Raw genomic sequence first — 16,609 nt, 5'->3', positions numbered from 1 at the left:
GAATCAGCATGCCACAAGCAGTATTATTCTAAAGTGTATGATCTCATTTTCATATTTTTCCCATGGAGCTGTCTCACTCTCAGTTGTGGATGCCTTGCTAATGGACCCTTTACTGACCTTCTTTCCTTCCCTAACTCACTTCCCTAGTCTCCTTCTGGTATCCCTTTCACCTCCCAAATAAACTAATTTTGCTTTGGGGGCGGGGGAAGCACTTACCATACTTCAGGAAAAAAAAAAAAAAAAAGCACTTACCATAATGTATTAAGACTAATTATAAACTAGCCTATCTCCTTTACTGAGGGAGTCCAGTCAGTTTTGTTTCTCCTATGTCTGCTACAAAATGTCAGCTATGATCAGTGAAAAGGAGGGCAGGGGGAGGAGGGCAGATGTTAAATAACAAATGAAAATACCTGCTTTCCAAGGTCCATATACAAAAGAAACATTTGTAAGTTAACTGAAAAGTCTGAAAGGGAACTCAGATCATCTCATTTCAAATGCTCCTTCATTCTGTAACGCAATGTCTAAAGAATTTTTAAATTAAGAAAAAGAAAAGTAAAACCCTTTAACATCAGATTAGTTAAATGCCCTAGGGCCTCATAGACCAATAGAGTCAGCACTGCCTAAGGTCCTGCTTGAAATGCAGAATTTCAAGCCCCATCCCAGGCCTATGGACTCAGAATATCCTTTTAACAAGACATATGGGTGGTCCCTGCATTATGTTAAAATTTATGAAATACCAACAGACCATCCTCATTCAGTAAAGCTGAGTATCATTTTTAAAATAACCATAATTGAATAGGCAGTCTATAAGACTGTGTTTGATTACTACCAAACTCTTACAGATTAACATTAAAATCCAAGCATTATGCAAATAAAAGGGCTCAGATAAGTGAAAATATTACATATAAGATCACAGTTATCCACAATGCACCTAAAATAAGAGCAAATTCAACACATGAAGAAAGGGGGAGTGGTATAATAATGAGTTAACACAGTTTCTGCTCAACTTGAAACAAAAAGAAAAAGACAGAGGACTAAATTCAGTATTATTATTTTAGAAGATTTTATAGATTTTAATGAATAAATTATCAGTATATCAGCATATCAAATTTGCCCAAGATAAAAACCAAGCAAGAAACCAAATTATTTAAAGCAAAGGCTTCTTACATAACTAACTAATGAGATTAGAGTAGAGATGATCTCCATTTATTATTCCCATAAACAATATGTTAAAGGCAGTTGGAAAGAAGAAGGCTATCATCTTTCCCATCTCTGTTCCAAACAATGGTCAAGTGTGATTATATTAAGAAATTGCATCTAGCTCTTGGTCTCTACATCCATTTTTTAAAAATAAAGAAACTTATGTAAAACTTTATTAGGAAAAAAATGTATCCCAACAATTTCATTTCTAAAAAGCTTTATTCCTTTAGTATTTCATTGCTATATAAATACTTTAAAAATATGAGATCTCTCTAGAATGTTCTGAAGATCCTTTTGCCTTTGTATATATGTGTATGTGTCTGTATGTGTGTATATACACACACATTTGCCTAAAATCAAGAAAATGAACTAACTGTTCTTCTCCAGGCTTCCCAAACAACCCTGTATCATAAAGTTTTATATATGCTGGGGACTACAAAGCATGAAGGTTTGAGTTGAAAAGTTATGACATAATTCTTGAATGCGACTAAGAACAATAGTTGTTTAGACTCTGAAAAAGTGATCTGGTATTATCTTAAAAAAATATATTTCCCTCTGGAAATAAAAGACAAAAACAATTCATTGATAATGGAATGGTTATAAGATATTTTACAGAATTAATTTGATATACAATCTCATTTGATCCTATTAAATACCTTTGAACTGTGTGTATTAAACTTATCCACAGTTTACTGACAGAATTGATACCCAACAAGGCTATGTGACCAATTAACCTTAATTTCCAGGTAAGAGAAAGATGCTTCCCTGATAGTTAAGTTGGTAAAGAATTCGCCTGCAATGCAGGAGACCCCAGTTTGAGGATAAGCTACCCACTCCAGTATTCTTGGGCTTCCCTTGTGGCTCAGCTGGTAAAGAATCTGCCTGCAACGTGGGAGATCTGGCTTCAATCCCTGGGTTGGGAAGATTCCCTGGAGAAAGGAAAGGCTACCCACTCCAGTATTCTGGCCTGCAGAATTCCATGGACTGTATATTCCATGGAGTCGCAAAGAGTCGGACACAACTGAGCGACTTTCACTTTCAAGGGAAAGAAATAATAAAGAACACAGATCCCCTGACTGCAAGCACGTACTATTTTTGTCACATCAAGCTACATTCACTAAGGAAGAAGAAATACACAAAATAAATATTCAGTAGATGATGCTTAGGGTTGACATAAGACTTTTTACACATAGATTGGTCAAAGTTGTAAACTAGTCTTAGCTGTGCTGTTTTCTCTTTCTCTTGTAGCCTGCAAAGCACTCTTAGGCCCCACAGTAAGTGTTTCTTAATTGTGCCAAGTTTTATCTAACTTGCTGCAAGAAGCACTGAATAAGCTAAAAGATTTCACCCCAAATATTACATAATCATAGAGTTTCTACACATATATAATATATCCCATATGGATTTTTCCAGCCTCAGGGATTCTTCATACTCTACTTCTAGAGGAGTGGAGTAGCAATGGTTGGGGCAGGATGGGAGGATATGCTAATCATGATTTCACAAAAGAGAAGATTATTGGTGGTTGCTGGAGGCAGTGGATGGGAGGTGGATGAAATAGGTAAAGGGAGCCAAATGGTACACTCCCAGTCATAAAAGTCATGGGGTTGCCATGCACAGCATGGTGACTATAGTTAGTAAGACTGAATTGGATATTTAAAAGTTGTTAAGAGAATAAATCTTCCTTAAAGGATCTTATCACACACACAACTGCAATTATTTATGGTGATGGATATATTCTAGACTTACTCTGCTGATCACTTTGTGGCATATACAAATATCAGATCACTATGTTGTACTCCTGAAACCAACACACTGTCATTTGTCAAGTCTGCCTCAATAAGAAAAAAGGAAGAGATTGGGAAGAAAACTGAAAAACGTGTGCTAGTGACTGTAAATGGTGGCTTTGGCTTAAGGAGCATGAATTCTGAGCATTGAAATGAGTTTCATTGCCTACTCAAATAATGCACCCACTTCACCTCCCCAGGTTATTTCATCACTAGCAGTAAACTGAGTTCTACTCTTGGTTAAGAAACCACAAATATTTTTCAGACTGAGAAACAATTACATCATATAATGAAATTCTCCTTCTGAAGGCATCTTAGTGATGAGGGCATGAAGAATAGAAAGGGCAAATAGAGACAAAGAATAAGGAAGAAACCACAGGAGGAGACTGTGGGGGAAAAATACATAACTTTTTAGAATGAGCTTGGCATCTCTGTGGGAATCAGGTATATAAACAAAATACACTAGAGTGTGAGAAGGGGATTCTTCAATAATCAGAATTCTGTAAGAAGGAAAACGCCTGCTTTGGAATGTTGTGAACCTTAATCGCTGGACATTTACAACCAGAGTCAATGCCTTTAGGGGTGTGTGTGTGCTCAGTCGTGTCTGACTCTTTGTGACCTCATGGACTATAGCCAACCAGACTCCTCTGTCCATGGAATTCTTCCAGGCAAGAATATTAGAGTGGGTGGCCATTTCCTCCTCCAGAAGATTGTCCCAACCCAGGGCTCGAACCCTTGTCTCCTCCATTGCAGGTGGATTCTTTACCACTGAGCCACCAGGGAATCATTATATTAGGGATAATAGCCAATACTGTGCAAGAACTGGAGTTTGGTGTGCTACAGGATCCTTCTAATGTGAAGGTTCTTTTTTTCTTTTTTAAGCTTTGAGAGTTAAATGTTGTTTTTTTTTGTTGTTTTTTTTAAATTTAATTTTATTTTTAAACTTTACATAACTGTATTAGTTTTGCCAAATATCAAAATGAATCCGCCACAGGTATACATGTGTTCCCCATCCTGAACCCTCCTCCCTCCCCATTCCATCCCTCTGGGTCGTCCCAGTGCACCAGCCCCAAGCATCCAGTATCGTGCATCGAACCTGGACTGGCAACTCATTTCATACATGATATTTTACATGTTTCAATGCCTATATTGTTGAAAATGTATGTAACAAGTTAATCTGATATGTTTTTCAAATGGGGTTTGTTAAGTTAGAATGACAATAGTAGGGAAGAAGATACAGAAGAAGACTCCCAGGATGCACTACTAACAGATTCTGCTCTTGCCTTCATAAGCAGCATATTCCTTTTTATAAACTATGAAGTTTATGGAGAATTTTCCTATTTAAAATTATTCTAAATTGTTTCTGTTGCAGCAGCTTTCCATTCAATTACCTTCAGAGGTAACTGCTTTCTCCTTTTTTATTATGTGTAGTTTAAGAAACATCCTAGTAACTGAGCAACAGCAGTAAAATGAAATGAAATGGAATGAAAAGTTAGGTTCACAAATATGCTTCTTAAATGTCTCCTGCCAAGACAAAGGAGAACATCTAAATGTCTTACCAAAAGAAGTACTCAAAGGAGAACAAAAATCTGCCCTTGTTTTCTAAAATTATGGTTGGCTTCACTGTTAAGATAAAGGATATAGAAAACAAGGCATTTAAAAACTGTATGATGCATGAAATTGCTGTGTGTTTTCTTCATTGTTCTTTTCATTTTATATTCAAAATAAAGAATTATGTTTAGCACAGAGATAGTATTGTAATTGCTTTCTATTTTAATTAGAGATGAAAAGCTATCTGGGGATGGCACACGTCCCTGAGCAGTACGCCTAATGCTCAAATTGACTCTATGAAAGGTTATAATTGCTAATCTATAATTTCAGAACTTAAGACAACTTCTGATCAGAAGTACAGGTTGAACTTTTAGACTACTCAGAAGAAACTGATGTCTCTCACTGAAAAAAAAATAAGTTTAAATGTACTTAAAATAGAAGCATTTAGGACCTAAAGAAAGGAGTGCAGCAATTGCTGGCTGTTGTGCCTAGAACAGAAATAGCAGTCTCCCTGTCAAGTGCCACAGAAAAAGGTGATTTTTCCCAAAGGTCTCATGATGCCACTGTTCTATATATGATCCAAGCAGGTACCTGTGCCAAGTCAGCTGAACCTAGCAAAGACTGAGGGCCACTCACAGTGGGAGGACAGTTTGATAAACCCAGACATATATGGAAAATTATGGATAGAAGAAGAAGGGGTAGCAAAGGTCAGCAGTTCAAGGCTCATTCTAGTATCTTAGACCCAAGAAGAAATGTCCTAGGGCGGGTCTAAAGTTCATTGTACTCACTTAGATTTTTTGCAGAAAGATTCACACTTATGCCTTATTCCCTAAGTGGGCTTCCCCAGTGGCTCAGATGGTAAAGCATCTATCTGCAATGCAGGAGACCTGGGTTCAATCCCTGGGTTGCAAAGATCCCCTGGAGAAAGAAATGGCAGCCCACTCCAGTATTCTTGCCTGGAAAATTCCATGGACCGCAGAGCCTGGTAGGTCATGAGGTCGCAAAGAGTCGGACACGACTGAGGGACTCCACTTTCACTTATTCCCTAAATTCCTTAGCCTTTAGATCTTTTCTGTACAAAGACTTTGCAACGTGTAATGGTTGTCATTTGCTACAATGGTAGGGAAATAGTGAGCAAATACCGCAGAGTCTCTTTCTAGAAACTGGAGACTGGCTACATGCAAAATAGTTAGAGCTCATTCAGGGATGGCAGATAGATACCAACTGTGACCACCATTTAGGAGTTGCTTGGAATGAGAATGATGCCCAGACTAGATCTAAGCTCAATGGAAAAGAACCCCATGAATCATTAGCAAGGTAAAAGATAGGCAGGCACAGGGTATGGGGTGGGGACACACACAGAGATTCACTTTTTTAAAATGTATTTACAATACCTGGCTTAAGTCACTTAACGTGTTTTATTTTCCTATGTGATAGGCCATAACTTTTTTTTTTCAAATTATGAATTAATGATAAAATGTGATTAAAGTGGTAAAATTTAAAAATGTTATTTAAAGTTATAGACATTTTATAAAAATAATTTCTAACAGAATCATCAACCTGGCAGTCCTAGAACACACCTGAGTTTTCTAATAAGTGAACAAAGAAAGAAAACACAGAAACTTGGAATAAGCACAATATTCTCAATAACAGCCAGAGATGGCTCTGCTTATCACTGCCTAAACATGCTTAACGTGGTAGAAGGTGAGGGCCAGGATGTGAAACAATGATTCCTAAACTGTTAACTTTTGGATATGTATAGATCATTTGATAATCTAATAAATTATATAAGCTCCTCTCCAAGAAAAATGCCATATGCAAATCTATAAGAATTATGAAAAAATTCTGAGGAATCAATATCATCCTGAAATTCATCCACTGACTTTAAATCCCTTTGAAGTGTGAAGGAATCTTGGTCAAATGGAAAAAACCCACTTTGCTCAGTGCCTGACAGATAATGCGTTCTCAACCAATAATTTTAGAGGACTGAATGAACATGAAGTCTGGAACTTAGACTGAAGTTCTGTAATCACAGATAAGTCACTTTATAAAGTTCTGCATTTGGCTTCTTTTAAAGTCCTGCACTTTTAGTGACTTTCAGTATTTGGAATATAATTTTTGGAGAAAAATTAAAGTTTAGTAGACTTAAATTTGATATGACTTCTGCTAAGAAACATGCATATATTTAAAACATTTAAACATGCATATATATTCCATTATCTGGTAAACAATAAGAAAATAAGTCAGGATAGTTGGCTTTATGTTTTAAAGCATGGGGGAGGAGCAAGTCTGAAAAGTTGGGTTGATTTGGGCAAGGTCAATTAAATTTCTCCTTTTTTAACCACAGAACATACTTTTAAAACAATACTGTAGTTTTAAAAACTAGTAGAGTAGATAATACGAATATAGGGAGTTAGAAAAGAATCTGCTGTTTTAAGCAACTGCCAATTCTAAACTGAAAACATCTTATTTTTGTAATAAAAATCATTATATTTTCAAGCAAATGCATTGAATATTAGTTTCTGGCAGATTATTTTTATGTGGACAAGTTATATTTCCATCTATGCATATTTGCCCTTTTAATACTTTTTAAATTTAAAATATTTTTTAATTGGAGGGTAATTGCTTTACAATGTTGTGTTGGTTTCTGTCTTGCAATAAAGCAAACTAGTCATAATTATATATATATATATCTCCTTCCTTTTGAGCCTCCCTACCTCACATACCACCCCTCCAGTTCACAGGGTGCCAGGCTAGGCTCCTTGCATTATACAGCAACTTCCCACTATTTATTTATTTTATATATGTCTATGTATATATTTAAGATGCTTACTCCTTGGAAGGAAAGTTATGACCAACCTAGATAGCATATTCAAAAGCAGAGACATTACTTTGCCAACAAAGGTTCATCTAGTCAAGGCTATGGTTTTTCCTGTGGTCATGTATGGATGTGAGAGTTGGACTGTGAAGAAGGCTGAGCACCGAAGAATTGGTGCTTTTGAACTGTGGTGTTGGAGAAGACTCTTGAGAGTCCCTTGGACTGCAAGGAGATCCAACCAGTCCATTCTGAAGGAGATCAGCCCTGGGATTTCTTTGGAAGGAATGATGCTAAAGCTGAAACTCCAGTACTTTGGCCACCTCATGCAAAGAGTTGACTCATTGGAAAAGACCCTGATGCTGGGAGGGATTGGGGGCAGGAGGAGAAGGGGACGACAGAGGATGAGATGGCTGGATGGCATCACTGACTCGACGGACGTGAGTCTGAGTGAACTCCGGGAGTTGGTGATGGACAGGGAGGCCCGGTGTGCTGCGATTCATGGGTCGCAAAGAGTCGGACACGACTGAGTGACTGATCTGATCTGATCTGATATATATATTTAGTTTATATATGTCAATGCTACTTTCTTAAATTTGTACCATCCTCTCCTTCCCCCACTGTGTTCACAAGTCTGTTTTCTATGTGCCCTTTTAATTTTTGAGTACAGTAGAAAATAGTTCTGAAAAGTATAATCTATAAATCCCCACAAGAATCAAAGTAGAAATATAACTGTGAAAAATGTGACATAGTGGAGTCACAGGACTTAGATTAGAATAACACTCTGCCACTTACTAGTTCTATTATTTCAGACAAGTCTTTTACCTTCTCTTGGTCTTGTTTTTCTGATACATGATTAAGGTGATAGTGTCACATACCCTGAGTGATCATAGACTTATTTTGAGGCATGAATGGATGGCATCACCGACTCCATGGACATGGGTTTGGGTGGACTCCAGGAGCTGGTGATGGACAGGGAGGCCTAGCATGCTGCAGTTCATGGGGTCACAAAGAGTTGGACATGACTGAGAGACTGAACTGAACTGAACTGAGGAAACATTAATGTAAACTGTTTTGAAATGACCCAAATAACAACAATAAAAAGTAAGTATTGATAAATGAAATTAAATGGATTACATTTCAAAGTAAATGTTTAAATTTCCCAGCAATCATTTTTATGGCAAATTAAAACAGTAATTTTCATTTTATAATTTCTCAAGGTTTGTTACTGCTTTATTGTATGTATAACTTAATCACTGCAATGAACTGAACTGTCTCCCCTAAACTCATGTTGAAAGCCTAACCCTCAATGTGACTGTACTTGAAGACTGGACCTATAAGGAGGTCATTAAGGCTAAATGAGGTCATATGGGTGGGACCCTGATATTGTAGGATGAGTGTCCTTGTAAGGAGAGACATCAGAGAGCTTGTTAGCTCTCCTCCATGTGAGGACACAGGTTTCTAACAGAAACCTGTCAGACTTATCCCAGATTTCCCAGGCTTTAGAAAGTGAGAAAATAAATTTTTGTTCTTAAGCCACTAACTTAAGTTACTTTTTATGTCAGCCTCAGCAGACCAATATATTTACTTAAGTATTAAGTCATTCAGTTGTGTTCAACTCTTTGCGAACCCACGGACTGTAGTCCACCAGGCTCCTCTGTCCATGGGATTCTCCAGGCAAGAATACGGGAGGGAGCAGTTATTCCCTTCTCCAGGAGATCTTCCCGACCCACGGATCCGACCTGAGTCTCTTGCATTGCAGGTGGATTCTTTACTGTCTGTGCCACCAGAAGCCTCTTTCATTTATTCTTGTTTCCTTAATGAGAATGCCCAGTTCTCTGGATATGTCCAAAAAAGCCTTAATTAAACACATTTTTTTTCTTAATACATTGATGGGATAGGGAACTATAGTTAACAATGGGGTATTGTATCATTCAGAACTGCTGAGAGTAGATCTAAATCACTCTCTCATACATACAGAAAAACAGTTAACTATGTGAGGTGAGGGATGTTAGTTATTTTAATCTTGATAATCATCCCACACTGTATATGTGTATCAAATCATGTTGTATCCTTTAAATATATGTGATTATTTTTGTCAGCTACCCTCCATTCAAGTTAAAAATCCAAATCCAAAAATAATGTGTATCAGGTATCAATAACATTACAATTTTTCAATAACTTTAGTGAATTACTTTATAGTTGGATACGTGTTCAATAAAAACTATACCTCAAGTTAAAAATAAGAAAACATTTTTCATCAAAGCATAAATTAAAATTGTAATACACAATTTTTGTCATAATACACAGTTTTAAAACTTTTCATTTTGTGTTAGTTGATTAACAATGTTGTGTTAGTTTCAGGTATACATCAAAGTAATTCAGTTATATATATACATGTATCTATTGTTCTTCAAATTCTTTTCCCATTTAGGTTGTTAAATAATATTGAACAGAGTTCCCTGTGCTATAACCAACAGAAGGTCCTTGTTGGTTATCCATTTGAAATATAGCAGCGTGTGCATGTCAGTTCCAAACTCCCCATCTCTTCCCTCCCTCCTCTTCCACCCTGTAACCTTAAGTGTGTTCTGTAAGTCTGTGAGTGTGTTTCTGTTTTGTAAATAAAAGATACCTTCATAAATTATGTAAAAAAGCAGAATGTATAAAATGTACATATTATGATTATTAACAGATACATATATTAATCACAAAGCAGATATGCCTAATACAAAAGGAACTAAATAGTGATACAAAAATAATATAGGATATGAATACTAAGTTAGAAAAAGTGAAAAATAAAATAATTGTTAAATATTTTATAAACCCTATAGTACATATAGAAATTGAATATAAATTACACAGCACCTTTGGTTTGGGCTACTTAAAAAAAAATTCTTTCTTAAAATAATATTTATTTATTTAAATAAAAATTTCAAAATATTGAGTATGTTCCAAGTGATGGGTTTTAAGTGTTTTGGGCTTTTATTTGTTTGTTTGGCCTTATACATTTAGACACGTTTTGACATTTTTCTATAATGGGAAAATAATACTATCGAAATTTAAAAAATAGGTATATGTAAAACAGAATAGCACAATGGAGCCTAGGTATTCCAGAGAATGTCAACTCCAAATTGAATTAAGGAGGATAAAAAGTACTCAAGTCCTGGGCAAATAATCTGCAGATCCTCACTTCTTTCCTTAGAATAGAATGTTTACTGCTGCTGGCTGCCTGCCTCAGTCAGAAGTCAGCCCTCAAACATTAATAAGGACACTGAATTTATCAAGCTGCCTTGCAACTGTCTGCACAGTCCATTATTTTTAAGATAAAATTCATGTGCTTTAGTGGTAAGCACTGCTCCTTCAAATGCTATCTTCACTAAAAACCATCAAATCTATTCAAAATTGAATAGATGCTCAGGAAACTACTTTCAGGGAAATAAAATATTCTACTACTTATCTCAAGATTCAGCAAGTTATTACCAAAAATATTTTGTGGACTCATTTGAACAAGTGCATGGATAGATTCTGGTCACAAAAATTATAATGTTTCTACTATCTACTGCCCTGGCCTACATACTCATGTGCATGTACATATGTATGTATGTTTCCATTCATTCAATTAACATGGTTATACAATACCTAAAATGTGCACTGTTGATACAAAAGTAAGCAAATGAGATGATATAAATGTAAGCTGTCTCGAGATGAGTGAAGGAGTACATTATAGCAGAAATTGTCTGGGTGGTTTTCCATTAACAATTAGGTTTCTTTACTTCTAAAAGAAGCAACTTTTCACACTAGAAGTTGAAAACACTGAAGTCTCACTTTTATACATAGATGAACACCCGAGTTTGGGAAGACTTCTTAAAAATGTACTTCCTATATAAAAATTATGACACTTAAGGACAAACGTTTCCCCACACTCTTTTCTTTGACTCTGTACACAGTTACATAGATCTTTAGACACTATCATTGTACAATGAGGAATTAAAGTTTAGAACAAATCAGTTATCATGATATGAAAAAGTCTGAAATACAGACAAACAACTCCGGGTCCTTGCTGACATAGTTTATCTACTAAATAAGTTAATTTAGCTAAAAAATTGCCATGCTTCTAGACCTCCTGCTATTGGATGTAATAAAAATCTAGAGATTAAATTGTTTGGGAAGGGAATATGAGATGACATTCTAATTTATGCAACTTCATGGTCTATTCATATGCAATTCACCTGATTTCATGTATAAGTGTTCTTCTCAAATTGACATAAAATAACAAGGCTTACAAATAATGTCTCACATTTTCAACAAATCCTGATTTGGGTAATTTCTGAAAGTTGATAAATTACTAATCTATATTTGAAAAAAGTGAATTTGTTAGTCACTCAGTCATGCCTAACTCTTTGCAACCCTATGGACTGTAACCTGCCAGGCTCCTCTGTTCATGGCATTCTCCAGGCAAGAATACTGGAGTGGGTAGCCATTCCCTTCTCCAGTGAGTCTCTCTGACCCAGGGACTGAGCCTGGGTCTCCCGCATTGTAGTCAGATTTTTTACCATCTGAGTCACCAGGGAAGCCCAAAGAGCTGTCATACAACAAAGAAGTAAATCATGGAAAATTATTGGATCTTCCTATTCTTTTCTCCAAACTTTTCTAACTCTTCAATTTGAGAATTGATATTCAAAAAATTTAAAAAGCCTCATATGATCTTCTATCTTTACATAAATCTCCCAGCCTAATACCACAAACTTACCAGCTCTAGGGAGCTTGGAATTTTTTTATTATATTCCTAATCTTATTATGTTGAGCAAATCAAACAACTAGACATTTCTTTGCAAATATGAACATGCACACACAGTTGTTTTTTTTTTACCCCAATTTCAATTATTTGTTGTTGATGACTGCAAAAAGCTAAAGCTGAGCTGAATGTAACAGTCAAGATACCCTGAGCGTGAGTCTCAGTATGAAAGATTGATGGTACACAGGAAAACATTAATACCTTGGATTTTCCTCTTTTATCTATCATATACAATGAGCAGAGGGCTGAGAGTCAGAGAGCATTAATGAGAATTAATTCACATTTTCCTTGGTGCGCTAAAGAACATTTTGTTATAAAAGAGGTTAAAGGAATTACAGGAAGCATGTTTATGAATGACTGAATGGTAAAATATTCCCAGATTCATGACTTTCATGGAATAAGAATTTAATAAATATTGGTTCTCATGATAGGAACACCTTTGTATGACTCTAATCCAAATTAAACCTGAAGATAGATTGGAATGATCACTGTAGTGGAAACATTTTTGAAAAACAGATATTACACACAAATTAATTTACATTTAGTTATTAAACAAAGTATTATTCCTAGTATGAAAAGCCTAATATTCTATTATTCTACTGCATTTGGGAATGCAGGTGTACAACAAGCACAAGTAAAGGCTCAGCTTCTCTGCTCAAGGGAGATAAAAGGAAGTATCTGTATTAGTTTCTTCTTGCTGCTATAACAAACTACTTTGATCCCAGTGACTTAAACAACACAACTTATTCTCTTAAGAGTTTGGAAAGTCAGAAGTTTGAAATGAATTTTACGAGCAACATCAGTGTTGAAAGGGCTGTTTATCCCAGAGGCTATGTGGGAAAATCCTTTGCATTGTCTTTCCTCCTCCAACTTCTCCAAAGGTTACATAATCCTTTTTGTTTTTTTTTCACTTAAGCCATCCTGTATTACTCTTATTAAAAACTTGTGCAATATACTCAGTATACACCTAGATAACTTAGGATAATCTTCCCACCTCAAGATCCTTAACTTAATGACATCTGTAAAGTCTCTTTTGCCATAAAATATCACATTCACGGGTTCTAGGGATTAGCAATGGATATATTTTGGAGGCCATTAGTCAGTTAACCATAACCATAGTTTGTGATAGATGTCTACCTATAGTCTTGTAAAGGAAAGTATAAATAATGAAAATCAATCAACCTTGATTAAATATAAAGATTATAATAAAGAGACTAATGCAGAGATCTCTGAAAGTCTAGAATGTAGGTCGCCAGTGAACCTGATCTCTCGAAAATTGTTCAATATATGCTCACTGTGATGTAAAAGCATTCTGAAAGGCAGTATTCCTCAATGTTGAATTACAGTAATTGAAGTTTATAAAGAGACTTTAAACACCTTGAAATGAAGTCTGCCTTTGATTAAGAATGTACCCAGGAAACCATATCTCTATTTATCTCCATTAATTAAGTAGGCAATAAAATGAAAGCACCTTCAATTCAGTCAAATATAACTCTAATTCCTGTGAAAACCTGGAAATTAAATTTAAGATAAATAGTATTATAGTTTAGGTATTGAACCAGCCAGTTGGAGAAAGTAGGGAGAAAGATGCTTACCTTAAATAATAAATCCTTCTTCCCATAACGAAGCTCCTTCAGCTGGGATTGAATTTTTTTTGACTGTAAGAACAAAAACATGAATTAGAGACTTAATTTCATTTACATTTTCAAATGTCAAGATTAAAATTCCTTTAATTGCACAAGAATGAACTTTGCAGCCAAACAAAAAAAGAGTTCAACTAGTCTAGAAGTGAAAGAGAAAAGCTTAATCTCTGCTTTGGGAGTCAGACATCCAGCTATTCTAGGCAGGAAATAAAAACCGAAACCTGTTCAAAGAAGTGTACTGTTTAAAAGGTAATATTTAAAGAAAGTGGCTTATTGTTCCTCTCCTCAACCTTCCCCTGCAAAATTCACACACACACAGAATGAGTCATCTAGGCATACCCACTGAAAGATGAACTCCCAGGTTGGTATTTGCCCAATATGCTACTGGAGATGAGTGGAGAGATAACTCCAGAAAGAATGAAGAGACGGACCCAAAGCAAAAAAAAAACACCCAGTTGTTGATGTGACTGGTGGTGGAATAAAAAATCTGATGCTCTAAGAACAATAATACATAGAAACCTGGAATGTTAGGTCCATGAATCAAGGTAAATTGGAAGTGGTCAAACAGGAGATGGCAAGAATGAATATCAATATTTTCGGAAACAGTGAACTAAAATGGATAGGAATACGTGAATTTAACTCAGATGACCATTATATCTATTACTGTGGGCAAGAATCCGTTAGAAGAAATGGAGTAGCTTTCATAGTCAGCAAGAGAGTCCAAAATGCAGTTCTTGGATGCAGTCTCAAAATGAAAGAAATCTCTGTTGGTTTCCAAGGCAAACCATTCAATAATACAGTAATACAAGTCTATGCCCCAATCAGTAACACTGAAGAAGCTGAAGTTGAACAGTACTATGAAGACCTACAAGACCTTCTAGAACTAACACGCAAAAAGATATCCTTTTCATTATAGGGGACTGGAATTCAAAAGTAGGAAGTCAAGAAACACCTGGAGTAACAGGCAAATTTGGCCTTGGATTACAAAATAAAGCAGGGCAAAGGCAAACAGTTTTGCCAAGAAAACACACTGGTCATAACAAACATCCTCTTCCAAAAACACAAGAGAAGACTCTACACATGGACATCACAGATGGTCAATACTGATATCAGACTGATTATATTCTTTGCAGTCAAAGATGGAAGCACTACACAGTCAGCAAAAACAAGATGAGGAGCTAACTGTGGCTCAGATCATAAACTCCTTATTGCCAAATTCAGACTTAAATTGAAGAAAGTAGGGAAAACCACTAGACCATTCAGGTATGATCAAAATCAAATCCCATATGATTATATAGTGAAACTGAGAAATAGATTCAAGGATTTAGATCTGATAGACAGAGTGACTGAAGAACTATGGACAGAGGTATGTGACACTGTACAGGAGACAGAGATAAAGACCATCCCCAAGAAAACAAAATGCAAAAGGCAAAATGGTTGTCTGAGGAGGCCTTACAATAGCTCTGAAAAGAAGAGAAGCCAAAAGCAAAGGAGAAAAGGAAAGATATACTCATTTGAACGCAGAATTCCAGAGAAGAGCAAGGACAGATAAGAAAGCCTTCCTCAGGTATCAATGCAAAGAAATAGAGGAAAATAATAGAAGGGGAAAAACTAGTGATCTCTTCAGGAAAATTAGAGATACCAAGGGAACACTTCATGCAAAGACGGGCACAATAAGGGACAGAAATGGTGTGGACCTAAAAGAAGTAGAAGATATTAAGAAGAGGTGGAAAGAATACACAGAAGAACTATACAAAAAAGGTCTTCATAACCCAGGTAACCATGGTGGTGTGATCACCCACACAGAGCCAGACATCCTGGAATGTGAAGTCAAGTGAGCCTTAGGAAGCATCACTATGAAAAAAGCTAGAGAAGGTGATGGAATTCCAGTTGAGCTATTTCAAATCCTGAAAGATGATGCTGTAAAAGTGCTGCACTCAGTAATGCCTGCAAATTTGGAAAACTCAGCAGTGGCCACAGGACTGGAAAACATCAGTTTTCATTCCAATCCCAAAGAAAGGCAATGCAAAAGATTGTTCAAACTACCACACAATTGCACTCATCTCACACACTATCAAAGCAATGCTCAAAATTCTCCAAGCCAGGCTTCAACATAACATGCTACATAAATTTCCAGATGGTTAAGCTGGATTTAGAAAAGGCAGAGGAACCAGAGATCAAATTGCCAACATCCATTGGATCATCAAGAAAGCAAGAAAATTCCAGAAAAATATCTACTCTGCTCTACTGACTACACCAAAGCCTTTGACTGTGTGGATCACAACAAACTGGAAAAGTCTTCAAGAGATGGGAATACCAGACCACCTGACCTGCCCCCTGAGAAATCTGTGTGCAGGTCAAGAAGTAACAGTTAGAACTGGACATGAAACAATGGACTGGTTCCAAATTGGGAAGGAGTACGTCAAGGCTATCTATTGTCACTCTGCTTATTTAACTTATATGCAGAGTACATCATGCAAAATGCCAGGCTGGATGAAACACAAGCTGGAAGCAAGATTGCATGGAGAAATATCAATAACCTCAGACACACAGATGACACCAACCTTATGGCAGAAAGCGAAGAGGAACTAAAGAGACTCTTGATGAAAGTGAGAGAGGAGAGTGAAAAATTGGCTTAAAACTCAACACTCAGAAAACTAAGATCATGGCATCTGGCTCCATCACTTCATGGCAAATAGATGGGGAAACAGTGGAAACAGTGGCTGACTTTATTTTTGGGGCTCCAAAATCACTGCAGATTATGATTGCAGCCATGAAGTTAAAAGACACTTGCTCCTTGGAGGAAAAGCTATAACCAAAC

The 16,609-nt window shown here is 36.3% G+C and overlaps 1 protein-coding gene across 1 annotated transcript in view; it reads right to left on the bottom strand.

The window, feature by feature from the left end:
- Positions 1-16,609, bottom strand: part of LUZP2 (leucine zipper protein 2) — a 270,546-nt gene that overhangs the window by 102,163 nt on the left and 151,774 nt on the right. Inside the window, exon 4 of the mRNA XM_055581381.1 lies at positions 13,741-13,803. Within this exon, the coding sequence (XP_055437356.1) occupies positions 13,741-13,803 (63 nt within the window). The remainder of the gene's footprint in view (positions 1-13,740; positions 13,804-16,609) is intronic.

Source organism: Bubalus kerabau, chromosome 5 (assembly GCF_029407905.1).
Source record: "Bubalus kerabau isolate K-KA32 ecotype Philippines breed swamp buffalo chromosome 5, PCC_UOA_SB_1v2, whole genome shotgun sequence".
In the NCBI taxonomy this organism is placed as follows: Eukaryota; Metazoa; Chordata; class Mammalia; order Artiodactyla; family Bovidae; genus Bubalus; species Bubalus kerabau.
Note: the sequence above shows the minus strand (reverse complement) of the source record. Positions and strands in the feature narration are given on the sequence as shown.